We start from the raw sequence: 22,019 nt of genomic DNA on the forward strand, positions 1-22,019 counted from the left end.
CAGGCTTGAGAGTAATTATTTTAAGTAATGAGGAATATGACTCATGACTCCAATTGTATTACTTTATCCTTGCTTGCTACAAGGAAATCCACAACAGCATTCAAATGTAGAAAATGAAAATTCAAGTTCACTTCTCTGAAAGTCACTGATCTGTCACCCCCAAAGTATTTTAACATCTTCCTGTGAATCAACTTCACCTGCAGAAACCATTCTAAATGCCATAATTCCTTTCAATTTATTCAAGCATATTTTTTTTTTTTTTTTTGGTTTTTCGAGACAGGGTTTCTCTGTGTAGCCCTGGCTGTCCTGGAACTCACTCTGTAGACCAGGCTAGCCTCGAACTCTCGAACTCAGAAATCCACCTGCCTCTGCCTCCCAAGTGCTGGGATTAAAGGCGTGTGCCACCACCACCTGGCTCAAGCATAAATATTGCTGGGCTTATTTATCAGACAGGGTGCTATGCTCATCTGTTTAGTTGATAAATTACATTGGGAAATGTACTATTGTATAATCCAGGATTGATTTAGGTTGCGTTCATTTTTGTGAGAAGTTGGGATCTAGAGTCTTAAATCATATGAGGAGGTAACAGTAATTCTCTCATATGCCGTGGACCACAGAATCAGATTCCATAGGAAATCACGAAGAACAGGGACTCTGTTTGAACCAGTGGACAATACTTAATAATAAGTGCCCACTGGTGATGGTTCTCAGACTATGCCATGATTGTGACTCCTAGGGTCCACATAAAAACAGAGGGGCTATGTCCCCACGGTGTCCAATTCAGTATGGCTAGGTTGGGCCCTGAGATGTGCCTTTCTGATACTATCCTGATGATTTAGACACGGTTGTACCAAGGGACACACTTTGAAAACCTCCTGTCTTTGGACTCAGTAACTTGCAGAATTCTGACAGAACAGGACCACAGGAGCCAGGGTTGAATTATCCATTGAATACATATGCATAAAGTAGTAGAAACAGGATCACTGGAGTTTTTCTATCAACAAAATAAATGTGACCAGCCTACTGTGTAATTGCAGCTCACCAAACCAACGCCCTACAATGCCTCCTTAAATTTAGGTTAACTTTAAAATAGGAAATGCCCTCAGATATCAGCAGACCTTTTCTGAGTAATCCATCTACCTGCATAGTTAACCAACGAATGAAGGTGGAAATTATTCCCAGGAATCAGTCTTCCCACCTTCCTTGATGTGCTCAAATACTGTTTTACTGACTATTTGTGGGGACAAATGGTTAGAAACCAGAATGCGTGTAGCTGTACATGCCCGCTAGTAGGAGTTACAAAAACACTACAACCACATGGTCATGTAACTACTTTGCTTTCAGCCACTATACAGGGCAAGAAATACATTCTAACTAAAAAGACATTTTTACACATTTTTTTTTCTCATGTTGGAGATCAAGCCCAGGGCCTTATACATGCTAGGCAAGCATACGTACCACCAAGCGATAGCCTCAACCTTGTATGTTTCTTATGTATATATCTTTAAGACATTTCTAGATGAATACCGATATAACACAGATCCTTCAACACTTAAGTAACAAGGGAGTTAAAAACATCAGTAAGTAAACTGCTGTATTATCCGCAGCCTCCAAGTTAGTAAGAAACGGTGCAGAATGGGAAGAAATACGATAACATACTCACACAGAAAATCATCTGACTTATTCTGCAAAATATACCACCCTTTGTCGGCCACTGCTATGATCGGCTGAACTCGGTCATTGTGTTTGTAATGCCATCTTTCTGGTATCTCCTCCTTTTTGTAGACCGTTAGATTAGGATGGGCACTGGCCAGTGTGTCATAGACTTCATCAAATTTACCTAAGGAGAAAGGGAGAGAGAGGGACTCAGAACAAGACTCATTCCTACAGACACCCAGGGCTGGGAAGATGAATATGAACCATGCATGGTGGAACTCCACACCCCAAGAAGAAAGAGTCTTGAGGGGAAAATAGAAACAGCTGCTCTTCTGTTATTAGCACATTCTCTTATAGAATAATAATAAAAAGCCTTTTTTTTTAAGAAACAGTATTCACTACTCTCTAAAGACTTAAATATGGATATAGATACAAGCACCTATTGTACTATAGACACCACCTAAATACCAAGGTTTTGTGAAACCCAAACAAGAGAACACAGGTAGATTAAACAGACAGCAGCCAGTCACTGTGGACGTAGAGACAGAGATCCTGGAGAAAAGAACATGTTATGTGTAGGTCAGGTGTAGCGGAAGATAACTAGGGGTGGAAATCTTACGGGGGGGGTGTTACTAGAGAACACCCCAGAACTGAAAACGTACCACATCTTACCACCATCTTTCACTCTTGTTCCTCAAATTTATTTGTTAGGTCTTTGTCTCTCTTACCAACAAACCTCAACAAGAGAAAACCCACAATACTAAAACCCAACTACCTAAGGGAATCTAATGGGCTGGTAGTAATCCAATGGGTTGATGTAACATCTGAGTTGCAAACCACGTGTACAGGCAGCAGGCATACCTCCACGTTAGGTAAAGGCAGACAGGCATACTTCCATGTTGCTACTTAATAGATTTTGCTTAACTCCCCTGAGAGGACACAATTCCCATTGGTGAGGTAGTAGAGCTTTTCAAAATCCCTTCTCTCTAAATAGGACCAACTCTCCAAGATGCTATCGCTTCATTCAGAAAAGCAAGCCTTGCATATTTGGTTACATATTCTGTGACCTCTCCTCCACATGTTAACCCTTGACCTCGCTTTAAAATGTTGCTGATGCTGAGGTGACAGTTTGGGAAGGGGGATTCCTGCAGATGTTTTTAAAGAATGCAAGGCACTAATAGAACCTCCTTATCAAAATAAAACAAGCCTAGGATTGACAAACACACTCTCTCCTTCACACACTCCACTGTTTCCCTATTAACCAGGTCTTGACTAAGGGTCTATTGATGGTCACAGGCTTCCAAGAGAGGACTGAGATTGTATTCAAAGGCCCTATCCATTTTTCTTGTAACCTTTACCATATTTTGTGATTCTAAAATGCTTAAAACCTATAGCCAAAGTGTCAGCATTTCCCGGTGTGAGAGGAAATTAAACTCAAGAGGAAGGAAATTTTTGTTTTCCAAGTCTAAGGACTAAATCTTAGTACACCGTTACAGTATAGGCAAGTGTCCTGAAAAGGCAGCCACTTACACACTAGGTGTGTGCAGTGCTAGGCTCTGGTTGGCATGACTTACCTTCTTTCGGCAGGATGGCAGCTACAGGTGAGTGATCAATCAGGGTATAGTGTTCTTTGTCCAGGTAGCGGTCAAGTTCTATGACCCTTTGCTTAGAGCACTGGGTCATCCCGTGGTCGCTCGTGATGATGAGGTTAACATTATTCCATAACTTTGCCTTTTTCAGCATCTTTATCAGATACCCTAACTTGTGGTCAATATCAGAAATAACAGGCCCCATGAGAGGACTGTCAGGTCCCACATCGTGGCCTGTGTCATCGGGCTCTTCCCAGTAGAGAAAACCAAGATTGATGGGGTCTTTGGCTGTAAACCACTCAATGATTCTAGCAACTCTGTCTTCAAAGGAAACAGACTCATTGTAAGGTAGATAGTAGGTAGGGAAACTCTTCTGGATCTTTACATCGGTTCCAGGCCACATGGCTGCACCACTAGCATGCCCTGCCCTCTGGTTTGTGATCCATATTGGGGTGGCTTCTTCCCAAAACTTAGAATCATAAATATTCATGTGCTCCAAGGAGAAAGACTTGTTCAGAATAGGATCGAACATGTCATTTGCAACAATCCCATGATTCTCAGCAAAGAGACCAGTGACCAAAGTGTAATGGTTAGGGTAGGTCTTTGTGATAAAAACATTAGTGACTTGGTTCACATGGACACCATTTTTCATGATATAATGGAAATGAGGTGTTGGAACTTTATATAAGTAATCCCAGCGGAATCCATCAAAAGAAACTACCAGAACCTTCTGCTGTTCTGGCTGCAGAGAAAACGGAGCCGAGTGACACAGAGCAGCCAGTGTGCAAGACACCAGAAGAAACTCTGGAATCATTTTTCGAGTCCTTGATCAGGTCAGCATAAGGTAATCTGTAGAGTAAGCATAAAGGAATTAATGGTGACAACTGTGATGTGTACATTTTCTTGCAAACTGAGGGTGACTGTGATTGTGATCTCATTGACATCCTAAGTCACTGCCTGGAAAAGTCACAGTGTAGAACTCCATTTGACACAGGACACCAGGGCCAAAAAGCTTTAGTGCCACTTAAAAAACAAACAAATAAACTTTAGAGTTTCCTATAACCTATCAAAAATATATTCCTTAAAGAAACAAAGGAATTATTCAGATGGACCCCCACAATAACATTTAAAAAGATGATTTGTATATGTGACTTTTCAGAGACATACTCAGGATGGTTTAGAATGTTTGAAAATTCCTGGATATGGTGTGTGTATGTGTTGGAGGGGGTATGTGTGCATGTGTGGTATGTGTATATATCGCTCTGACTTCCCTTGCTATGGTCTAGGAAGGGGGAAGGTAACCTATGAGGGACAGTGGCTTTGCTTTCAGAAACACAAGCTGTATGCAAAGGATACAGATGTGCTTAAGGTAAGATCTGCTTTTTTAAACTGTGGTTTCCTCCAAACTAGAAACTGGTTTAGACACTGGTTTCAAGACAATGACTGATTCCAAACTGAAATTTACTATTGTATCTTGAATGCCATTCATTTTGGTCCAATTCTGGGAGCAATATTAATAATGGCTGTGATGATGGGGGAATTAATTGTATGCAGGAAACTGCAAGTGACTGATCCCAGTTCCTTCCCCCCTTTTCTTTTCTTTCCCCCAATTTTCTCTCCCATCTCATTAACACGAAGGAAATTATTATCAACCAAATACAATTTAATGCCAAGAAAGAATCAATTGCACAGAACATATTTTTTTTTTTTTGTTTTTTCATTTATTTTAGTTCATTGCGGTAAATAGAACTGTTTCTTGGGGCAAACTGAAGTGAGACATGAGGCTCTGTCTAAAGCTCCGGGATGTTCGATAATAAGAAACAATATAATTACATGAGTGACATGACGCAGGTGGGCGTGGGGATGAGGATAAAAAGACAAATCTCTCATTTCTCCGCGCAGAAAAGGCACGAACCCCTGAAAAATTCTAGATCTGGACTGAAATCTCCCTGGCCTTCCCAGTCCTTCCTCTCTCCAGCCCTTCCCCCCACAACCTGGGCAAACAGGAGCACCAATCAAAGAGCAGAAGAGGGTAGAGAAGAGGAGTGGGTTTATGTCAGGGCGTTTGAGGGGGTGGGTGGGTGAATCGTCTCCTCCCTACCGGGTTACTAGGCCTCTCAGCCACCCCCCCTGCCAGTGACAGCCCCAGTGTGGGCTTCGGGAGGCAGGCCACCTATCCCAAGGGACTCACCCGCGCTGAGATCGATCTGTCCTGGAGTGTTTGGGGCCAAGAGGTGACGGAAGCAAGGGGCGCTGTCGGGTCCGTTGCCTCACCTGCACGCAGCCCCAGCGCAGAGCACCTGACCCTTCGCTGCAGCCCGCCCCGCTTCTGGAACGCCATTGGTTCCTGCCAGCTTGTCATTGTTACCAGGAGAAAAATCTGCTCCTAGGAATAGCTGTGCTGCCTGTCAATTAGCGCAAGCAGGGGGCGGGCACTGCGTGGGTTTGAAGGAGCGGGACTTGGTGGCCAGGTTCAGGGATAGGGATGGGTGGCTGGGGGCTCTTGAAAGCTTGTCACTCAGAACTGTCCTAGTAGGCCTGTTGTGTTTGTGGTGTTGAGGGACCCAGGGGTTGGTGATCTGAAACTCATGTTTGTTACAAGCCATTTTGTTCTCCCATCTCTTCTGAGTTTTCTTCCTCCTTTATCATAAACTGGTGACGTCACTCAGTAAGCTTTTAATTGTAGGAGGGATATCAGAATACCAAAGATTGCCATGACATGGTGTTTATAGTTTGAGATAGGTTCTCGTTTAGCTCATGCTAGCTAGCCTGCTCCAACTTCCTAAATTCTGGGGATTTCAGACAGGTTTTATGAGGTGCTGGGGATTAAACACAAGGTTTCCTGGATGCCAGTTGAATACTCCCTCAACTGAAGTATATCCCTAGCCATCATGAATCTTTTGTTCATGAATAGCTGATTTTCTCTATGGAAATGTTTCGGGAATCTAGTCAGCTCTGCAGCTCAATGTGTGACTTCCAGGTGTTTGCAACTTATTCTGAGTTAACCACGTAAACACTCCCCACCCCTTCCCCCACACAGCAGCACCTGAAAGCTCCAGCTAACTCCTGAAAGGCTCCAAGCAGGTTTAATAGACGCTTGGTAGAAGGCAGAGCTGCTGTCTGAAGGATCTCTGGACTTCAGACACAGCTGCTTAGCTTCTCATCCAACCATACATTAAAGCTGTTATTTCAGGGAGGCACCCACATATCTGGTTTATTCATGATTCAGTTTCGTCTTTTTAACATTTTTGACTGTAGACGAATTAATTATCTAAATGTAATTAATGATAGTTCAAGATCTGAAGGGGTGTGGTCATGGTCCCGATTTGCCTATTTGAGTCAAATTATATGTGCTGTATATGATAGCAGTGATACCATGACACTTGAGGGACCATATCTAGCTACCCGGTTCCCCATCCTGATGCTAACCTAATGAGATAGAATTCTAAGTCTGTCTGCAATAGGCAGTAGTATCTGCTTGATTGACACAACTGAAGGCTCAACATTTAGTCAGCTGGTAAAGGTGCAAGTATCCACAGCCGTGACCATGGCGTCTGTCTGCAGCAAAAATCCTGTGTTCTGTGTGCTGGATCTGTGACGTCTGTAGCCACGCTCTGTTGTTCTGCAAATGAGTTGAGCCTTTTGGTCTTAGCCTTTGGTGTGTTTCTAATGAAGGGACAGTCCCAACTCTAACTGTGGCCACTTGCTAAATTGGGCAGCACCAACCTGAAGGGCGTTTGGGCACTCTGCCCTAGGGACTTTATATTTTTAAACACGTGGGAAGGAGACTGAGAGGGAGGTTTGTTTCTGTGTGTGTAGCCAGACCCAAGACCGTGAAGATGCACAAGTTGTTCCGAAGCTCCAAGCCCTGACCTTTGAAACCGCTCAAAGTTGGAAGGAGGTGGTTCAATCTCTAAAGTCCTCCCAGCCGCATAAGCCAATTCTGTGTTCACTCTAAACAGAGAACACCTTTTGATCATCACGGAGCAGGGGTGAGAATGGCCTGTTTTTATGTGGGTCGTTGAGTATCGAAGGCTCTGCTCAAATGACAAGGTGCCATGCTTTACAGACTTTTATGGAAGTCATGATTCTTTCCCACCAGCCGTGCTGGCAAAATTGTGCAGTGTAGTTGCTAACCACAGCTCGTAACACAGAAGGTGACTCACAAGGGGTTCAGTGAGCTCAGGTAACGCTTCTAGATCTCCACACAATAATGTCTAGTGAACAGGAGGTAGGCTTGCAGTATAACTTACTTTCCTAGTGGGCAGAGTCTTGCTCAAAAAGGAATGATTGTTGAGTTTTATTGACAAACTTCCTGCTTCCACATCTGTATTCTGCCAGTTGTTTGAATTTCTGTCTGGACACACTAGCTACTCAGCAAGTGACATCAGCATGAGATATAAAGGTTTTTATTTCAGTTGAATTAGCAGGAAAATATCAGAAGGAGGGATGCGTGTCTGAACACAGAGCATCAGAAGGATTCATGTTTGTTTCACAGGTTTGGGGTAGGGAGTCTCTCTACTTTTTAAAGACCTCAGAGAAATCTAACAAACATTTGGGGGCTAGATCATTCTCTTCCCTGGGACTGCAAGAATACTGTGCTAACATTGGAATAATACCAGTACTTTATAAAATAGCAAAACAAAAACTAGCTGTATCACAGAAGTCTTTTCTAAAACTAGAATTTGTGGTAAGAATAACTAATTTTAAAAGCAGAGGGAAGGAGATATGAATCAGCAGTAAGGAGAGCTTGCTGTTGAGTTGGTTCCTGGCACCCATGGCTATTGGGCAGCTGTGCTGGCTGGTTTTATGTCAACTTGATATAGTCGTTTTGGAGAAGGAAACCTCAATTAAGAAATGCTCTTACCTGTTTGGTTCATTGACAAGCCTCTGAGGCATTCTCTTGCTTGCCATAGATGTTTGAGGACTCAGCTCAATGTGGATGGTGCACCCCAGATGTTGTACACCCCCCCACCTGTCCTGGTCCTCCTGGAATGCTTTAAGAAGGCAGCTGAGGAAGCCTTGGGGAGCAAGCCAGGAAAGTAACATTCCTCCATGACTTTTCCACTTCCTGTCTTCCAGTTCCTGCCTTGACTTCCTTCAGTGAGGGACTACAATATGGAAGTGTAAGATGAAATAAACTCCTTCCTTTCCAAGTTGATGTGGTCGTGGTGTTTTATCACAGCAACAGAACCCCAAGAACAGTGGCTCTATACTGCCTGTAATTCCAGCTTCAGGGGCTCCAATGCCCTCTTCTGGCTTCCTCGGGTAAATGCACAAATAATAAAAGCAATCTGACAGCAAAACTAAAAATAAACCCAGCAACATTAGGTTCATGTTCAAACATACAAGCTATAAAAACAAACAAACAAACAAACAAACAAAAAACTAAAGTAAACCCCATTTCTTAATCCTTCATAGAACATTCTGGAAGATAGGGGTCTCATCAATTCAGTAAGCAGAAGTATGTACTTGGACTGAAAGGCTTCTAGACGTTCCCAAAACTGACCAATTATATTGCCCCCACCCCAGGATCCAGTGTGTGTAAGCAGTAAGGACTGTGGAAAGAGACTGTCAGACCAGCTGAGCTGACTGATCAAAAAGAAGCCCTTTAACCTGTTGATCCTCTGCAGGCTGTGCAGTGTGCTCCAGGGAGCCAGCTTTCACTGGCTGTCACCCATGATGGAGTGTCCTTTGGTGATGCAACTGTCTTTGGGTCATTTCTGCTCCTGTTAGTAATCCGCTGGCCATACTTCTGTAAGTAACTCCAGCAAAATTCTTTCACCCAGGTGGACTTCGGTGGTACTAGTGCTCTGATTCTCTCATTGGTTCCTTAATTGGGTGAGTGGATTTTGTTCACATCTCCCTAGGAATCATTTCACATGACATCCTGAGATCCACATGGTTGAAGGAGAGGGTCAAATCCTGAAAGATGAATTTTGATTTCCATACACACACTGTGGATGGCTCCTCTCCCTATCCCACACAGTAAATACAGTGTTAAAAATAAAAATTCTAGGTCACCTGTCTTAGGATTTCACTGCTGTGAACAAACACCATGACTAAGGCAACTCTTATAAGGACAACATTTAATTGGGGCTGGCTTACAGGTTCAGAGGTTCAGTCCATTACCATCGAGGTGGGAGCATGGCAGCGTCCAGGCAGGCATGGTGCAGGAGGAGCTGAGAGTTCTACATCTCCTTCTGAAGGCCGCTAGCAGAAGACTGACTTCAGAGCAGCTAGGCAGCCCATAGTGACATACTTTCTCCAACAAGGCCACAGCTACACCACCAAGGCCACACTTCTTAATAGTGCCACTCCCTGAGCCAAGCATATTCAAAGCATCCTAAATGACAAAGAGATACCTTCTCTAATCCCAAATGGATACTAGAGTTAACAGTTCACAGGGCCATGCTCCCTACAAGGGCTCTGAGGAAGGATTGCCTTTGCCTCTTCCACACAACCTCAGTCTCTGCCTCTACCATCTCATGGTGGCTCTCAAGTCTCTCTGTAGGATCACATATGGCTTATTTCTAGATGAAAGTCATGAAAAGTAAGGTCCACTTTATCTAGAACCACTTAGACTTAATTTCATATGCTAAGAACCTAGTTCCATATAAGATTGCAATTTGAGATTCTGGTAAATTTGAATTTTTACAGGCCCAAACCAAGTACATCTAGCTAGCAGAGGGTTAACTTCACAGTCCAGACTAGAGGAGGAAAATTATGAAAATATCTAAAACCAAAGAAATGATAGCATCTAGTCAGGAAGAGCACCAGGACTTGTTGCATGCTTCTGATGGGAGAGGCTTCTCCACTACAGAAAACAGTTGACACATCTCTTAGGAAGTTAAATGCACCCTTACCAGTCCTTGGTATTTATTTGAGAAAAAGGAAGATGGAAACTCACTGAAAAACATACATATTTTTTATAGCAATTCTATCCATAAAATCTAGAAACAATGTAGATATCCCTCAACTAGTAAGTTGATAAGTTGTGACGTGTCCATAAACGGAATACTACTCAGAAATAATGGATAAAATCTGGTGACAATATAATTGAGTATCAAAAGCACTATGCTACATGAAAGAAACCAGGTGCAAATAGAAACACACTGCATGATCTCATTTATGTTAACACTCTAGAAAAGGCAAGAAAGTGGTGACAGAAATCACATTTGTAGTTGTTAAGAGGCGGGAGTTGGCAGAGGCATTGGCTGTAGAGCCAGCCAATGATGGTAACCTTTCACGGTGGAGTCTGATTTGCAGTGGTGAATACATGACTGTGTGGGCTGATCAGATTCATCTACTGTGTGCATGAAAATGATTGTTATGGAAAGTCTGCCTCAAGGAACTTTCGTGACACCGCCCTACATCATGGTGATGACCTTCACCTCCTACCAGGAGGTAGCCCTGATGATATTTGACTTACAGAGAGTTATTTTTCTCTATGAATAAGGCTATGTTAATCTAACCTGTAGGATCAATAACAGGCTACCTAAGCAGAGATTCCTTGAAGACCATGCTGTCTTGGCTTTGAGGTTATTGAGCCTCCTAAACTCTGGAAGTTACACACACTCACACACACACACACACACACGCACACACACACACAAACACATTTTTTAAAAGCTATGGTTAAATGTCATTTATTAAGCATCAATTCAAAATCTAGGCTGTATGAATCCAGGCTGAAAGCATAATTGCCTATTTGTTTATGCGTGCTTCAAAGTCACAGCAATCCTGCCACCTCAGCCTCCTCAGTGCTGGGATTGAAAGCATTTGTCTCCATGCCTTTGGAGCCTGTTCTGTAGCCATTTTCTCAGAAGAAGACAGATACAAACCAGCTCAGGTTTCGGGGGTCCCAGGAGGGAAACTGTCTTCCAGCCCCTGTTGAAGAGCATGCCAATTTCCCTAGATGCCCACATGGTCCACAGTCACTGTGATGCTGGAAGAACCCAGCATGGTCACCCTATGGGTTCACTCCAGAGTGGAGAGCCTCAGATTACTGTTAGGCTCCCATAATTTTCCATCTCAGGCATTTGCATTACAGGTATGAACAATCAATCAGATGGCTTGCAGTGAGTCCGTGGACAGGTCTCCCTCCCTATTCTGGGAACCTGCAGTTTGCTTGGGAATTGCTCAGCCTTACGCTTTTCTCTAAGGAGGGATAGTAGTTGCCCCTACTAGACGTAAGAGGTCAATAGCATAGTTTACGGCATTCGATAGTGTGCCCATAGTGTAAATACCTCCTTTGTTCAGAACAACTTATGTAAGTTGTATAGAGCCCAGCTAACCCTCTAGAGTTACGAACCTAAATATCAGCAATATTCCTAACTTACCACAAGGACCCACTCTTCTCTGCAAATCCTAGTCATTGCCAGTCAGTCTATGGTGTGCACATGCATGCTTATGTGCGTGTGTGTGTGTGTGTGCCTGTGTATGTGCATGTGCATGTATATCTGTGTGTCTGTGTATGCATGTGCATGTGTATGTATGTGTGCGTGTGTGTGTGTGTGTGTGTGTTGATTGAGAAATACAGGCCAGTTTGAGTTACAAATAGAGATCCTGTTTGTTTAAGGTGAGGTCAGGGGTGGGGTCGCAGGGCCATGCTGCCATCAGAGGATCTAAGGATGAATCCTTCTTTCCGTCTTCTACCTCATATTGCTTGCTTCATTGCGGTACAGCTCTGTTTTTTGCCCTGTTATGACATGATGTTTGCCTGCGTATGTTTGTGGCTTTACATGACTTATTTAGGCAACAGCAGTAGATTAAGGTCTACTTTAATCTAATGCCATCTCATCTGGTCTTAATTACAAAGAGCCTAGCTCCAAATACAATCAATTTGTGTATACTCATACACAGAGATCTGCAGACGTTAGACTATATAGAGTGAGCAGGGGTGGGGGTGGGGTGGGGATAAGCACACACCTGGTATTTACATTCCTGGGTTTTCAGCCATCCCTTGTTTTGTTTCTGTGCCCTTTCTTGTTATTTATGGGCACAATGCCAAAATCATACCCTTCTCTTGTAAGGTACAAGTGGCAAAACTGGTACAATGCAGACTGCAGTCCTCTACCCCTGCTGACCTTATATTTATGCAAGGATACTGTAACACTGCCCTCTCCATCAGTGCTTTGTGAGCATGTTTCTTGGTGTCCTGCACCATCAAGGATCATATGCAGGACACCTCACCTCAGGGTGAGGCTGTGGGAAAGCAGGTGAAATAAAACAGGACCGAGTGTGCAAATCATATGCATTTAAGAAATCCCTAACCTTGAGAGTGCAATCCCTCTTTCTATTAGGCCGATAGCCAAACAAAATAGGTTTGATGTCACTCTCTTTACCCGATCCTTCAAAACTGTTCCTTACTAAAGACTCAGGTCACCTATCGTCTTAGTTAGGGATGACCAAAGAAATAGAACCAGTGTTATGTAAAGGGTCTAGATTATTGTGGATGTTGGCTCATCTAAGTTATGGACTTTGCATTCCTAAGAATCTCACAGTACATCAGCTATAAGTTAGAGAATCTGGAAAACAGTGACAATGCTCAGTCCAAATCCACCTTACAACCAGTGAAGCCAACAGTGTAATTCCTGCCTGAGGCCTAAGGCCTGAGACCCAGTGTAGGAGTCAGATGCTGGCTACTGTTGTAAGTTCCAGAGTCCCAAGACTTGAGAGTCAATAGGTCCAATGTCCAGGGGCAGAAGAAGGCTGTCACAGCTCGGGAAGGTAGATCTAAGGGGGTAGGGTAGAGTATGAGATAGGGATTTCATTCTACTCTCTTTTTGTTTGAGTTGGGTCCTCAACAGGTTGGAAGATGTTCCCATCAGTGAGGAAGAGATTAATCTATTGGTCTCTTTGCTCAAAACCCTCATGGCCTGTTTTGTCTGTCTCAACGCATCTCCCACCCCTTCTCACTCTTCTTTCTTTATGCTGTTGTGTACTATATGAAGACCATTTTTTCCAGCTTCTATGATAAAAGATATGTTATGACATTTAATTTCCTCTGTGGGATCTTAGCAGCCAATGGCTAGAACATCTAGTGATGTGTTTTATAGCCTGGAGCAGGCAGTAGAGATTTTTATTCCTTATAAATGATTTCAGATAAAGCCTCTGGCATTCCAGATAATGGCTAGGTGACCCTGTTGGAGCACTGTTTACACCAAAATGATAAATTATCCCTCTTGATATAAAAACAGGCAGAAAAAAAAAACCTGAAGTGAATAAACCTCATGGGCTAACCTCATTTTAATATTCTTAGCTCTTCTATTCATTTGTTCCTAATTTTTCTTGGCAATTTCAACATGTTGAATCTTACATTCATTGTTTATGCTCATTATAATATAGTGACATAGGAAAGGAAAATATACCCAGAGAGAAGTAGAAACAAAGTTTGTCCATATGTAAAGGGATGTGTTATCCTCAGGAGTCACTGGCTCAGTTGAAAATAGGCAGCCCAAGGGACCATCTGACAAGAAATAAAGAACTAGCTAGGGGGACAGTATTTGGATCAAATCCATCATGGAAAGTGTGGATCCTTGTCTTTCCTTCTCTTCTACATTAGCTCTTAGAAAGGTTTAGACGGTTTCTATTCTAAAAATGAAATGTAACAGAAATACTCACTCCTAGGTATATAGATCTCCTCATACAACCTTCATGCAAGCTACTGACTGCACGCCATTCTTGCTCTCTTCCCCAGCAGCATTCCAAGTCCGGCTATGAGATGGTGCAGAATATTACTGGGAGTAGGGGCTACTTATTCATCTAGTGGCACTAGAAGAAAACATGCTTATGGTAACAGTCCCTTCACTTGAATTTCCTAAAGCCACTATAGCATTCCCTTTAAACCATTTTACAGCTGATATTTTCATATCCCCTCCACAGCATGTGTGTGTGTGTGTGTGTGTGTGTGTGTGTGTGTTGTGTGTGTTTGTACATGTATGGCAGTTTGAATGAAAATGTTCCCCATAGGCTCATAGGAAGTGGTACTATTGGGAGATGTGGCCTCGTTGGAGGACGTTTATCATTGGGGGCTGGCTTATGGGTTTCAGAAATCCAAGCCTGGCTAGTGATACTCTTTGTTCCTGCTGCCTTCCATTCCAGCTGTAGAACTCTTAGCTACCTCTCCAGCATCATGTCTGCCTGTGTGCTGCCACGCTTCCTGCCATGAAACCTCTGAACTGGAAGCTAGCCCCAATTAAATGTTTTCCTTTATGAGAGTTGCCATGGTCACGGTGTCTCTTCACAACAATAAACCCCTAAGACAATATGTTTATGTATGTGTGGGAGGTATGTATGCAAGACCTCAGGCATCCTTCTTCAGAAATTACACCCATCTCAACTGTTAGAGACAAGGTCTTTCACTGGCATGACATTGTCAGCATGAGAAAGGGTGATTATTGACTGACCATTGATCCTCAGATACCCATCTTTTCTCACTGATGCCCACTGTGATCCCCAGTGCTGGGAACACAAATGCAGCTACTGTACTTGGATTTTTAACTTGTGTCTTGTGGTCCAGACTCTCATCCTTATGCTTGCACAGGAAACACTTACCGACTGTGTTTCCCTCAGCCTATGTGCTCTTCCTTGAAATGGCTAGCTCTGGCTCTCTTACGCCATTCAAATGGTTTGTGAAAAGCAAGACCTATAAGGCATATTCTCCATTACCAAGTGTGATGGCTGGTTTTGAAAACCTGACTGGCTTCACTGAGAAGAGAAGACCCAGCATGAATCCTGGAGGTACCATTCCACTGGCTGGGGCTTTGGACTGAATAAAAGTGGTGGAGGAGACAACCAGAAGACCAGTATCCCCTGAACTGTGAACCCAAATAGGCCCTTCTGCCCTTAAGTTGCATCTTGCCAGGTATTCAGGCACAGGACTGAGAAAAGTAATTGATGTGAGAAGTGGTAGTGAGATGTGGAATTGCTGCCACTACTGAGAGAGATGACATCATGGGGACCCCAGGCCTTTGGAGCTGTTTCATGGGAGGAATGTGGAAGAGTTTCAAGCTGCAGACTACAGAAATCCAAGATTTACATAAGCAAGCTCAACGGGTGGTCTTGCTTGGAAGACTCTAACTGGTGGAAAGGCAGGCTGTGAAGACTGTGCCTGTGTGGTTCCAGAAGAGAGCAAGGCCACTCTTAGGAACTGGACAAGGCCACCCCTTTTACATTCTGTCCAAACATCTGCTGGCTTTTGCCTCTGTCCTAAAAATTTAAGAAAGGCAATTTTTGAAACCAGTGAAGTAATTTGTCTTTTGGGGGACATTTCAAGACATGTTCAGCTTTCGTGTGGTTATTGCTCAATGCGTTTCCTCAGACTCATGGGAAGAGAGAGAAGAGGGCCGAGGTGTACAACGTCTGTAGTTCAGTGGGGTGGGTAGGATGAAGCCAGTTAAAGCTGCTGACAGAAATGTGCAGTTTGATAAGAAGAGACTTCAATGCAGTTCAAGTTGAGAGGACACAGTGACTGCACAAAGTGACGGTAATTGTTCAAGAGATTAGTGCCATTGACAGTAAGGTTCAAGTTCAGCTCTGGGGCATTAAGAAAGGTGCCCACCTGATGAAGGCTGCCTCAGGAAAGTGCAAATTCATTTGAAGGCAGAGAGCCTGAACTGAGAATGACATTGAAGGAGTCCCTTGGTCAAGAACAACCACTGGAGATGGAGAGAGGGATGGGAGGTAGAGGTGGGCATGTCCCAGATTCAGTCACAAAGGTACACAGGAAGCTGTCACAGATTGGGTCCAAGTTTGGTGTGCAAGATTGGCAGCGTGTCAAGCAGGCAAAGAGCTTGGCGTCTGTGGAGAAGGTATCTTATGCACTGACAGAAGCATCACCTGACAATAAAATGCTGTTGGCCTATTAGCTTAGGCAGGAAATAGGGAAGTTGAAGTTCTAATATAGAGAGAGGATTTCTGGCACAGGAGGGACTCACCATGAACTCTGAGGAAGACGGTTGCATGAAACTGAAGGAATGGCAACTGGTCACATGGCATAATATAGAATAGAATAAATGTGACAACTGAATTATGAACTAGTGGAAATGAACCTAAGTTATTGGCCTAGGCATTTATTCATAGATAAGAAGTCTTACAGTCTTTGTTTTGAGGAACTTGGACACGGGTAGAAAAGCCTACAGTTACAGGCGTCATTGTTCATGTAATGCTTGCTTCGAAGACATGGGAATGAGGGTCTCCTAGAGTCTTGTACAAATGTTCCTAAAAGCCCCAGAGGCCAGGAAATATGTAGTGGGTTGGATTCTCTAAAAGGAGCCTCGGAGATGCCATTGTATGAACTTGTGAAGATGAAGTCCAAGTTGCAAGGAGTTCCTAGGATACTGGAAATGCCAGAAGTGTTCGCCACTTGACCAGGAAAACTGGAGGCAGCAAATGGAGTAGGCTTCAAGAGAGGCTACATGCATCTAAGATACCACAAGCTGGTGAGTGCAGCCATTCAAGATCAATGGAGCCCAGATGATACCATCATACCCCAGCCCCCAACACACACGTCATACTGCGTGCAGAGTGGCAGGATTTGGCATCTGCCCTGCTGGTCTTGCTTTGGTCCAGTATGTCGTTGGCATGTTTATTCTGTTACATCGTGTATCTGTATTTGTATTGTGTAGCTAGATTAGCATTCTGTAAATTCACAGACCAGAGTTTGCCTTCAGTCTCTGAAGAGACTTTGGCCATTTGAATGGTGTTACACCTGTTACAACTTTGGGAGGTTCTTAGAGATGAAGTAAGTGTATTTTGTATTATGAAATGTCCAGGATGCATTGAGAAATATAGGTAAAAGTGGAATGGTTTGGATTTGTTCATGTTCAGTTTATGTTTGATATATTTAGATTTCAAGAACAGAACTGGAACTGCTGGCTTTAATGATCAACTTGATGGAATGAAGAAACCTCTAGAACATTAGTGATATGTGTACCTTTGAAAATGTTTGTAAGGATCTTTTCCAATAGGACTAGTGTGGAAAACCCATCACGAATGTGAATGGTACTGAAGATTTCTCCTATCTCTGCTTCTATTCCACAGATATACAAACAACCTCATGCTTAGGTTACCATCCTCTCCCCGAGGAACAGACAACGTCCCCTGAAGGACTTTACAGGTAAATCATTCCTCCTGTCAGTTGCTCTTCATCAATCATTTGGTCACAGCAATAAATAAAAGTAACTAATACATCATGTTAGGTACCAGGAAATCAGCCCCAGATATTTCTATAACATTTCATCTCATTGTTGGGCTAGCCATTGCTTACAGAAAGCAACCATATTCACAATTGCCGATAAAATAACCTAACTGTAAACTATAATCTGGAAACATCCTTGTTGAAACATGCTTTTCAAATTCTTGAGGAGCAAAGTTAGGAGTAACTTCCTTCAGGAAATCTCATACTCCTTCAACCCTGTGTGTTCATATGGCTCTTGTCTATGCTCTCACAGTGGCCCCAATTCTTCAATCATTATTCTTAAAGTAAAATTATTGGCACCAGCCTCCCCCATCACCGTTACCATTACCGGAATCCTCTCCAAAGAAGGAGGAGACTGTAGCAAGTAAGGCATAGCGAACACTTGCTCTTATACCCTAGTGGTGGCGGTCAAGCTAACAAGTGTGAAATGCCTTTGGCATTTTTTAAAAAGTGCAATCAATAAAGCAGAGTTCTGTCAAGAATGAGTAAGTTAACAGCCAGAGACAGACACTGTGCAGGCATTGCAAATAGATGGAATTACAGCAAAATGTGCTCAATGTTTGTGTCTGCTTACAACACTGGGAGATGTGTTTGCCAGTAAGTTGCTCATCACAAGAGCACCAGACTTGGGGGGTGTAATCTCCGGCAACTTGCATGCCCTCTGAAAGAAGGGTTTTCTGTGCTGTGAAATGCATAGAACTTACACTTTGCCGTGCACGACTGTTCCTGCCGTTGATATTGTGTGAAACCTGGGAGCGTGGTCTTTGGGTGTTCTCAGGGGCCAATGGTTATTTTTGGTTGGGGAGCCAGCTTGGGGTGGGGAATTTCACCTGGGCCTCCGCTCTCTAACTACGTAAACATTTATCTGTATCTCTCTGTCCCGGTCTGGGGGCAGGAAGAATCTGCCAAAGACCAACAGTCTTCCTTTACTGCACTTCACAAGGTTCTAAGATGTGGAGAGTTCACTTGGATTGCAGTAGCCCATTGGTTGTTCATATATTTAAATAAAATGGTCTACAAACTAAAAAAAAAAAAAAAAAAAAATTATTGGTTAATGTACCAGACATCCAAGATAAAGCCCAATGAGTCTTTCATCCTTTGATGAGTTGAGTGAAAAAATGTCCCCTATAGGATCATGTAGTTGAACACCTGTTCTCCAGTTGGTAAAGCTGTTTGAGAAGGTTATGAGAGTGTTAGGGGGTAGAGTCTTCCTGGAGGACATACGTTACTGCAGGTAGACTGTGAGTGTTGTAATTATTCCACTGCCTGTTCTCTCTTTCACTGCTTCTGGTTTGTGGATGAGAATGTAACCAGTCAGCTTTCTGCTTCTGTTACCATGCCTTCCCTGCCTGTTGCTGTGCCTGCCACACATCCCTGCAACGGTGGAACCAAATAAGCCATTTTTCCTCTAAGTTGATATTGGTCATGGAATTTTATCACAGCAACGTAAAAGTAATTAATATAAATACCTAGTAAAGTTTGCTGAATGGGTGAAAGAATTAGAGTTAAATTACCTTATGGGAGTCACAACTTTGGTGTCCTTTGAGGACAAGGACGATGGTTGCTTCATAGTACTGGAGTTGGCACATGTAGATTTGTTCAATGTTTTAACCTTACTGTTCCTTAGTCTTTGAGGAGGAAACTTCATCAATTTAAATACAGCTTATGTATGAGTGGTTTCTCACATCTGGCTATGAAGTATTTAAAAAGCTTTCTAGTGATTAAATTTTAGTTTTAGTGTAACTATCTGGAGTGTCTCTGGGATATGGGATTGATTTGTCTAACGGAATGAATTCAGGAATGGACAGACTGTGTTTGGATCATAATCACTGGGAGAGTTCAGTCTTGTCAGGAACAACAGGGAGATTGTTATACCATGTGCACCACGAGGAAGAGGATACACCAGTGGACTTGTGAAACAGCAAAATCTTTTATTATGTATACCATATAAATAGGTCTTTAATCAATCAGGGACACCAGATAAGGACCCAGGATCCCTGTTTTTTTTTTTTTTTTTCTGGAAGCCCCAAGTAGAGCCTGAAGATGGTTTATACACATAAAATCTGCAAGCATCTGAGCCAAGTTACAGTTATAATATTTACCAATCAGAACTCATGGACTAGGGACTTTCCCAAATGTTCTATCATTGTCAACTGACATTAAATCTAAGTGGTTTTGCCCAACAAATCCAGTTAATTTGCTCTTTCTGTTGTTAGGAGCAGGCGTTATATTTTGAGAAACTATTGTTGCTTATAAAAGGAGGTGGTCAACTTAGGTGAAATAGAATCTGAATTCAAAACGGTGCTTAAGACAAGTAAGTTCCTTTGCCTGTTCCCAACAAGAAGAATATAAAGTTGTGGAATAGTCAGCCTAATAATCAGCCAGGCTAACAAAATTGTATTTTGTACCTGTAGTCAAAATGGAGTTATGGAAAATTGTTGAGAAATAAAAAGAATTCATGTGAGTCTATATTATATATAAGCAGTGGGTGTAAAAATATTTTGTTTTTACATAGTGACTTTTGTCTTCTTTTAATTAATAAATAATCATAGATGTCAAAGCTTTTAGTAATTTTAATTTTACTAAAAGTTAAATATGTGAAATTATCTTTAGGAATAGAATTCCACGTAAGAAAAAGAAATGAGGAGAAAGCCAGCATCGTGCCACATACCAGTACTCTTCTCACAGGGGGATGAGACACAAAGATAGCTAACTCCAGGCTAGCCTGGGAAACGTGAGCACAGGGGGATGAGACAAGAAGAAAGCCAATGTCAGGCTAGCCAGGGCAACACAGAGAGACCTTGTCTCAAAGCAAACTTTGCTAATATCACCAGAAGTGTAAGGCAGAAAAAGAAGAGAACATATTCAAAGACCAAATCAATCTTGCTGCTTAAAACATGTCCCATACTCAACTCACCTGTCCAGGGCCTTGTCCATGTTTATAGTTTTTTTTTCTTTCAGAGAGAGCCTCTGTTTAGTGTAAACACACCAGTGATCAAAGGATCCCAGTTAAGATGCAAACACAGAGAAAGCCAAGTTCTGCAACCGAGAGTCTATGGAGGCAGTAGGAAGATTTGCCAGACTAGAATAGCATTTTTATTGGAACACAGGTATAGATTTCATCCATCTGGAGACCATTCAAGCATAGACCATTACCCTGTGATGTTTTGAAGCAGAAAGAAACTATAAAACTATATCATAATCATAATAGTTCTTGAGAAAGTAGCAGAGGAGCGTCTTGGGTGCTGTCAGGAATATAATTCTCAAATATGGAGGAGAAATTGAAAGAAGACATAAGGCAAAAGAAGTTGCAGAATGGAATGCTAGACCCTAGTTCTCTCCAGCTCTGCCTCCTCCCTACTCCATCTTCATGGCCACCAGCAGCGTCTTAGAATGCTTCATTTTTGTGTGCCTCATTTTTAAATCACGCTAGCCTAACTGGGCCAAAATAATGGAGTGAAGTTATGTGAAGAAAACAGTTACTAGAACTCCGTGGATCCAAGAATGATCTTGGCTTACTGTTTTTTGTGGAGCACAGAAAGAATAGGGTTTAAAGGGCTAGGGTGATGCCTGGGTGGACAGGAGGGCTTGCTGCTCAGGTGTGGGGACCTAAGTTCAAATGCCCAGCATCCAAGTAAAATAAAAATCCAGATGTAGTCTTGCAAGTCTGTACCCCTGGTGTTGTGGACAGAGACAAGAGGATTCCTAGAGCTTGCTGGCTGTCAGCCTAGGTTCAAGTTCAAAGGAATGAGGTAGAGATTTACAGAACAGGGAACCTGACTTCCTCATCTGGTCTCTGCGTGTATGTGTGCACTTGTACACACACATACACACACACACACACACACACACACACACACACACACACACACACCATTCTTGTTATTCACCATAACTTACCTGCCCACCTCTTATATTTTCCCACTCCTGGAAGCCTATCTTCTTCTGTACAAATATCTTCCCACATTTGTTACATTTTAAATTTATCTTTTTTGTCCCACAGGGTTTAACTAGGCCTTCTGTGTGATGATGGGTCTGGAATTAGCCATTAGAGCCATGTGGGCTCTTAGATGAGAATTGGATTTCTCCTTTCTTTAATCTCTCTGTGTTTACTCTGAATTCAACCATTCATCTAGGTGGCTTACTCTCTCTCTCTCTCTCTCTCTCTCTCTCTCTCTCTCTCTCTCTCTCTTTCCTTCCTTCCTTCCTTCCTTTAGGACTTCTTTGAATTCTTCGAACATGTTTATAGTTGTTCTTTTGACTTTACATTTTGAATCTAATATGAGTTATCATCTGTGGGATCATGACTACAGGATTGGTGACTTGTTGGGGGACATACTGTTTTGGTGTTTCATGGTATCCATCCTCCAATCATTATAATTGAAAAATGCCTTTAGAGGTTGATGAATGTCCGTTGAGGGCAACAATTGGCCCCAGACTGAGACCCAGCATTCAGGTTGCTGTCCTTCCTCATTCCAGTGCTTCCTTCTCTAGAAGTTTCCATCCTACCTTCTGTGTGTTTCCTTAGCATTTGACACAGCTGTGTTGACACATAATTACTAAGTTCTTAT

At 42.7% G+C, this 22,019-nt stretch overlaps 1 protein-coding gene across 1 annotated transcript in view; it reads right to left on the reverse strand.

The window, feature by feature from the left end:
- LOC114616563 (ectonucleotide pyrophosphatase/phosphodiesterase family member 5) overlaps positions 1-5,557 on the reverse strand; it is a 7,072-nt gene extending 1,515 nt beyond the window's left edge. Inside the window, exons 1-3 of the mRNA XM_028762004.1 lie at positions 5,437-5,557; positions 3,231-4,094; positions 1,664-1,840 (exon numbers count right to left, since the gene is read on the reverse strand). Coding sequence (XP_028617837.1) covers positions 1,664-1,840; positions 3,231-4,059 — 1,006 coding nt within the window. The 5' untranslated portion in view covers positions 4,060-4,094; positions 5,437-5,557. The remainder of the gene's footprint in view (positions 1-1,663; positions 1,841-3,230; positions 4,095-5,436) is intronic.
- Between the last annotated feature and the right edge of the window lie 16,462 nt (positions 5,558-22,019).

The sequence above is a fragment of the Grammomys surdaster genome, unplaced genomic scaffold, assembly GCF_004785775.1.
Source record: "Grammomys surdaster isolate TR1022 unplaced genomic scaffold, NIH_TR_1.0 332529, whole genome shotgun sequence".
Taxonomy (NCBI): domain Eukaryota; kingdom Metazoa; phylum Chordata; class Mammalia; order Rodentia; family Muridae; genus Grammomys; species Grammomys surdaster.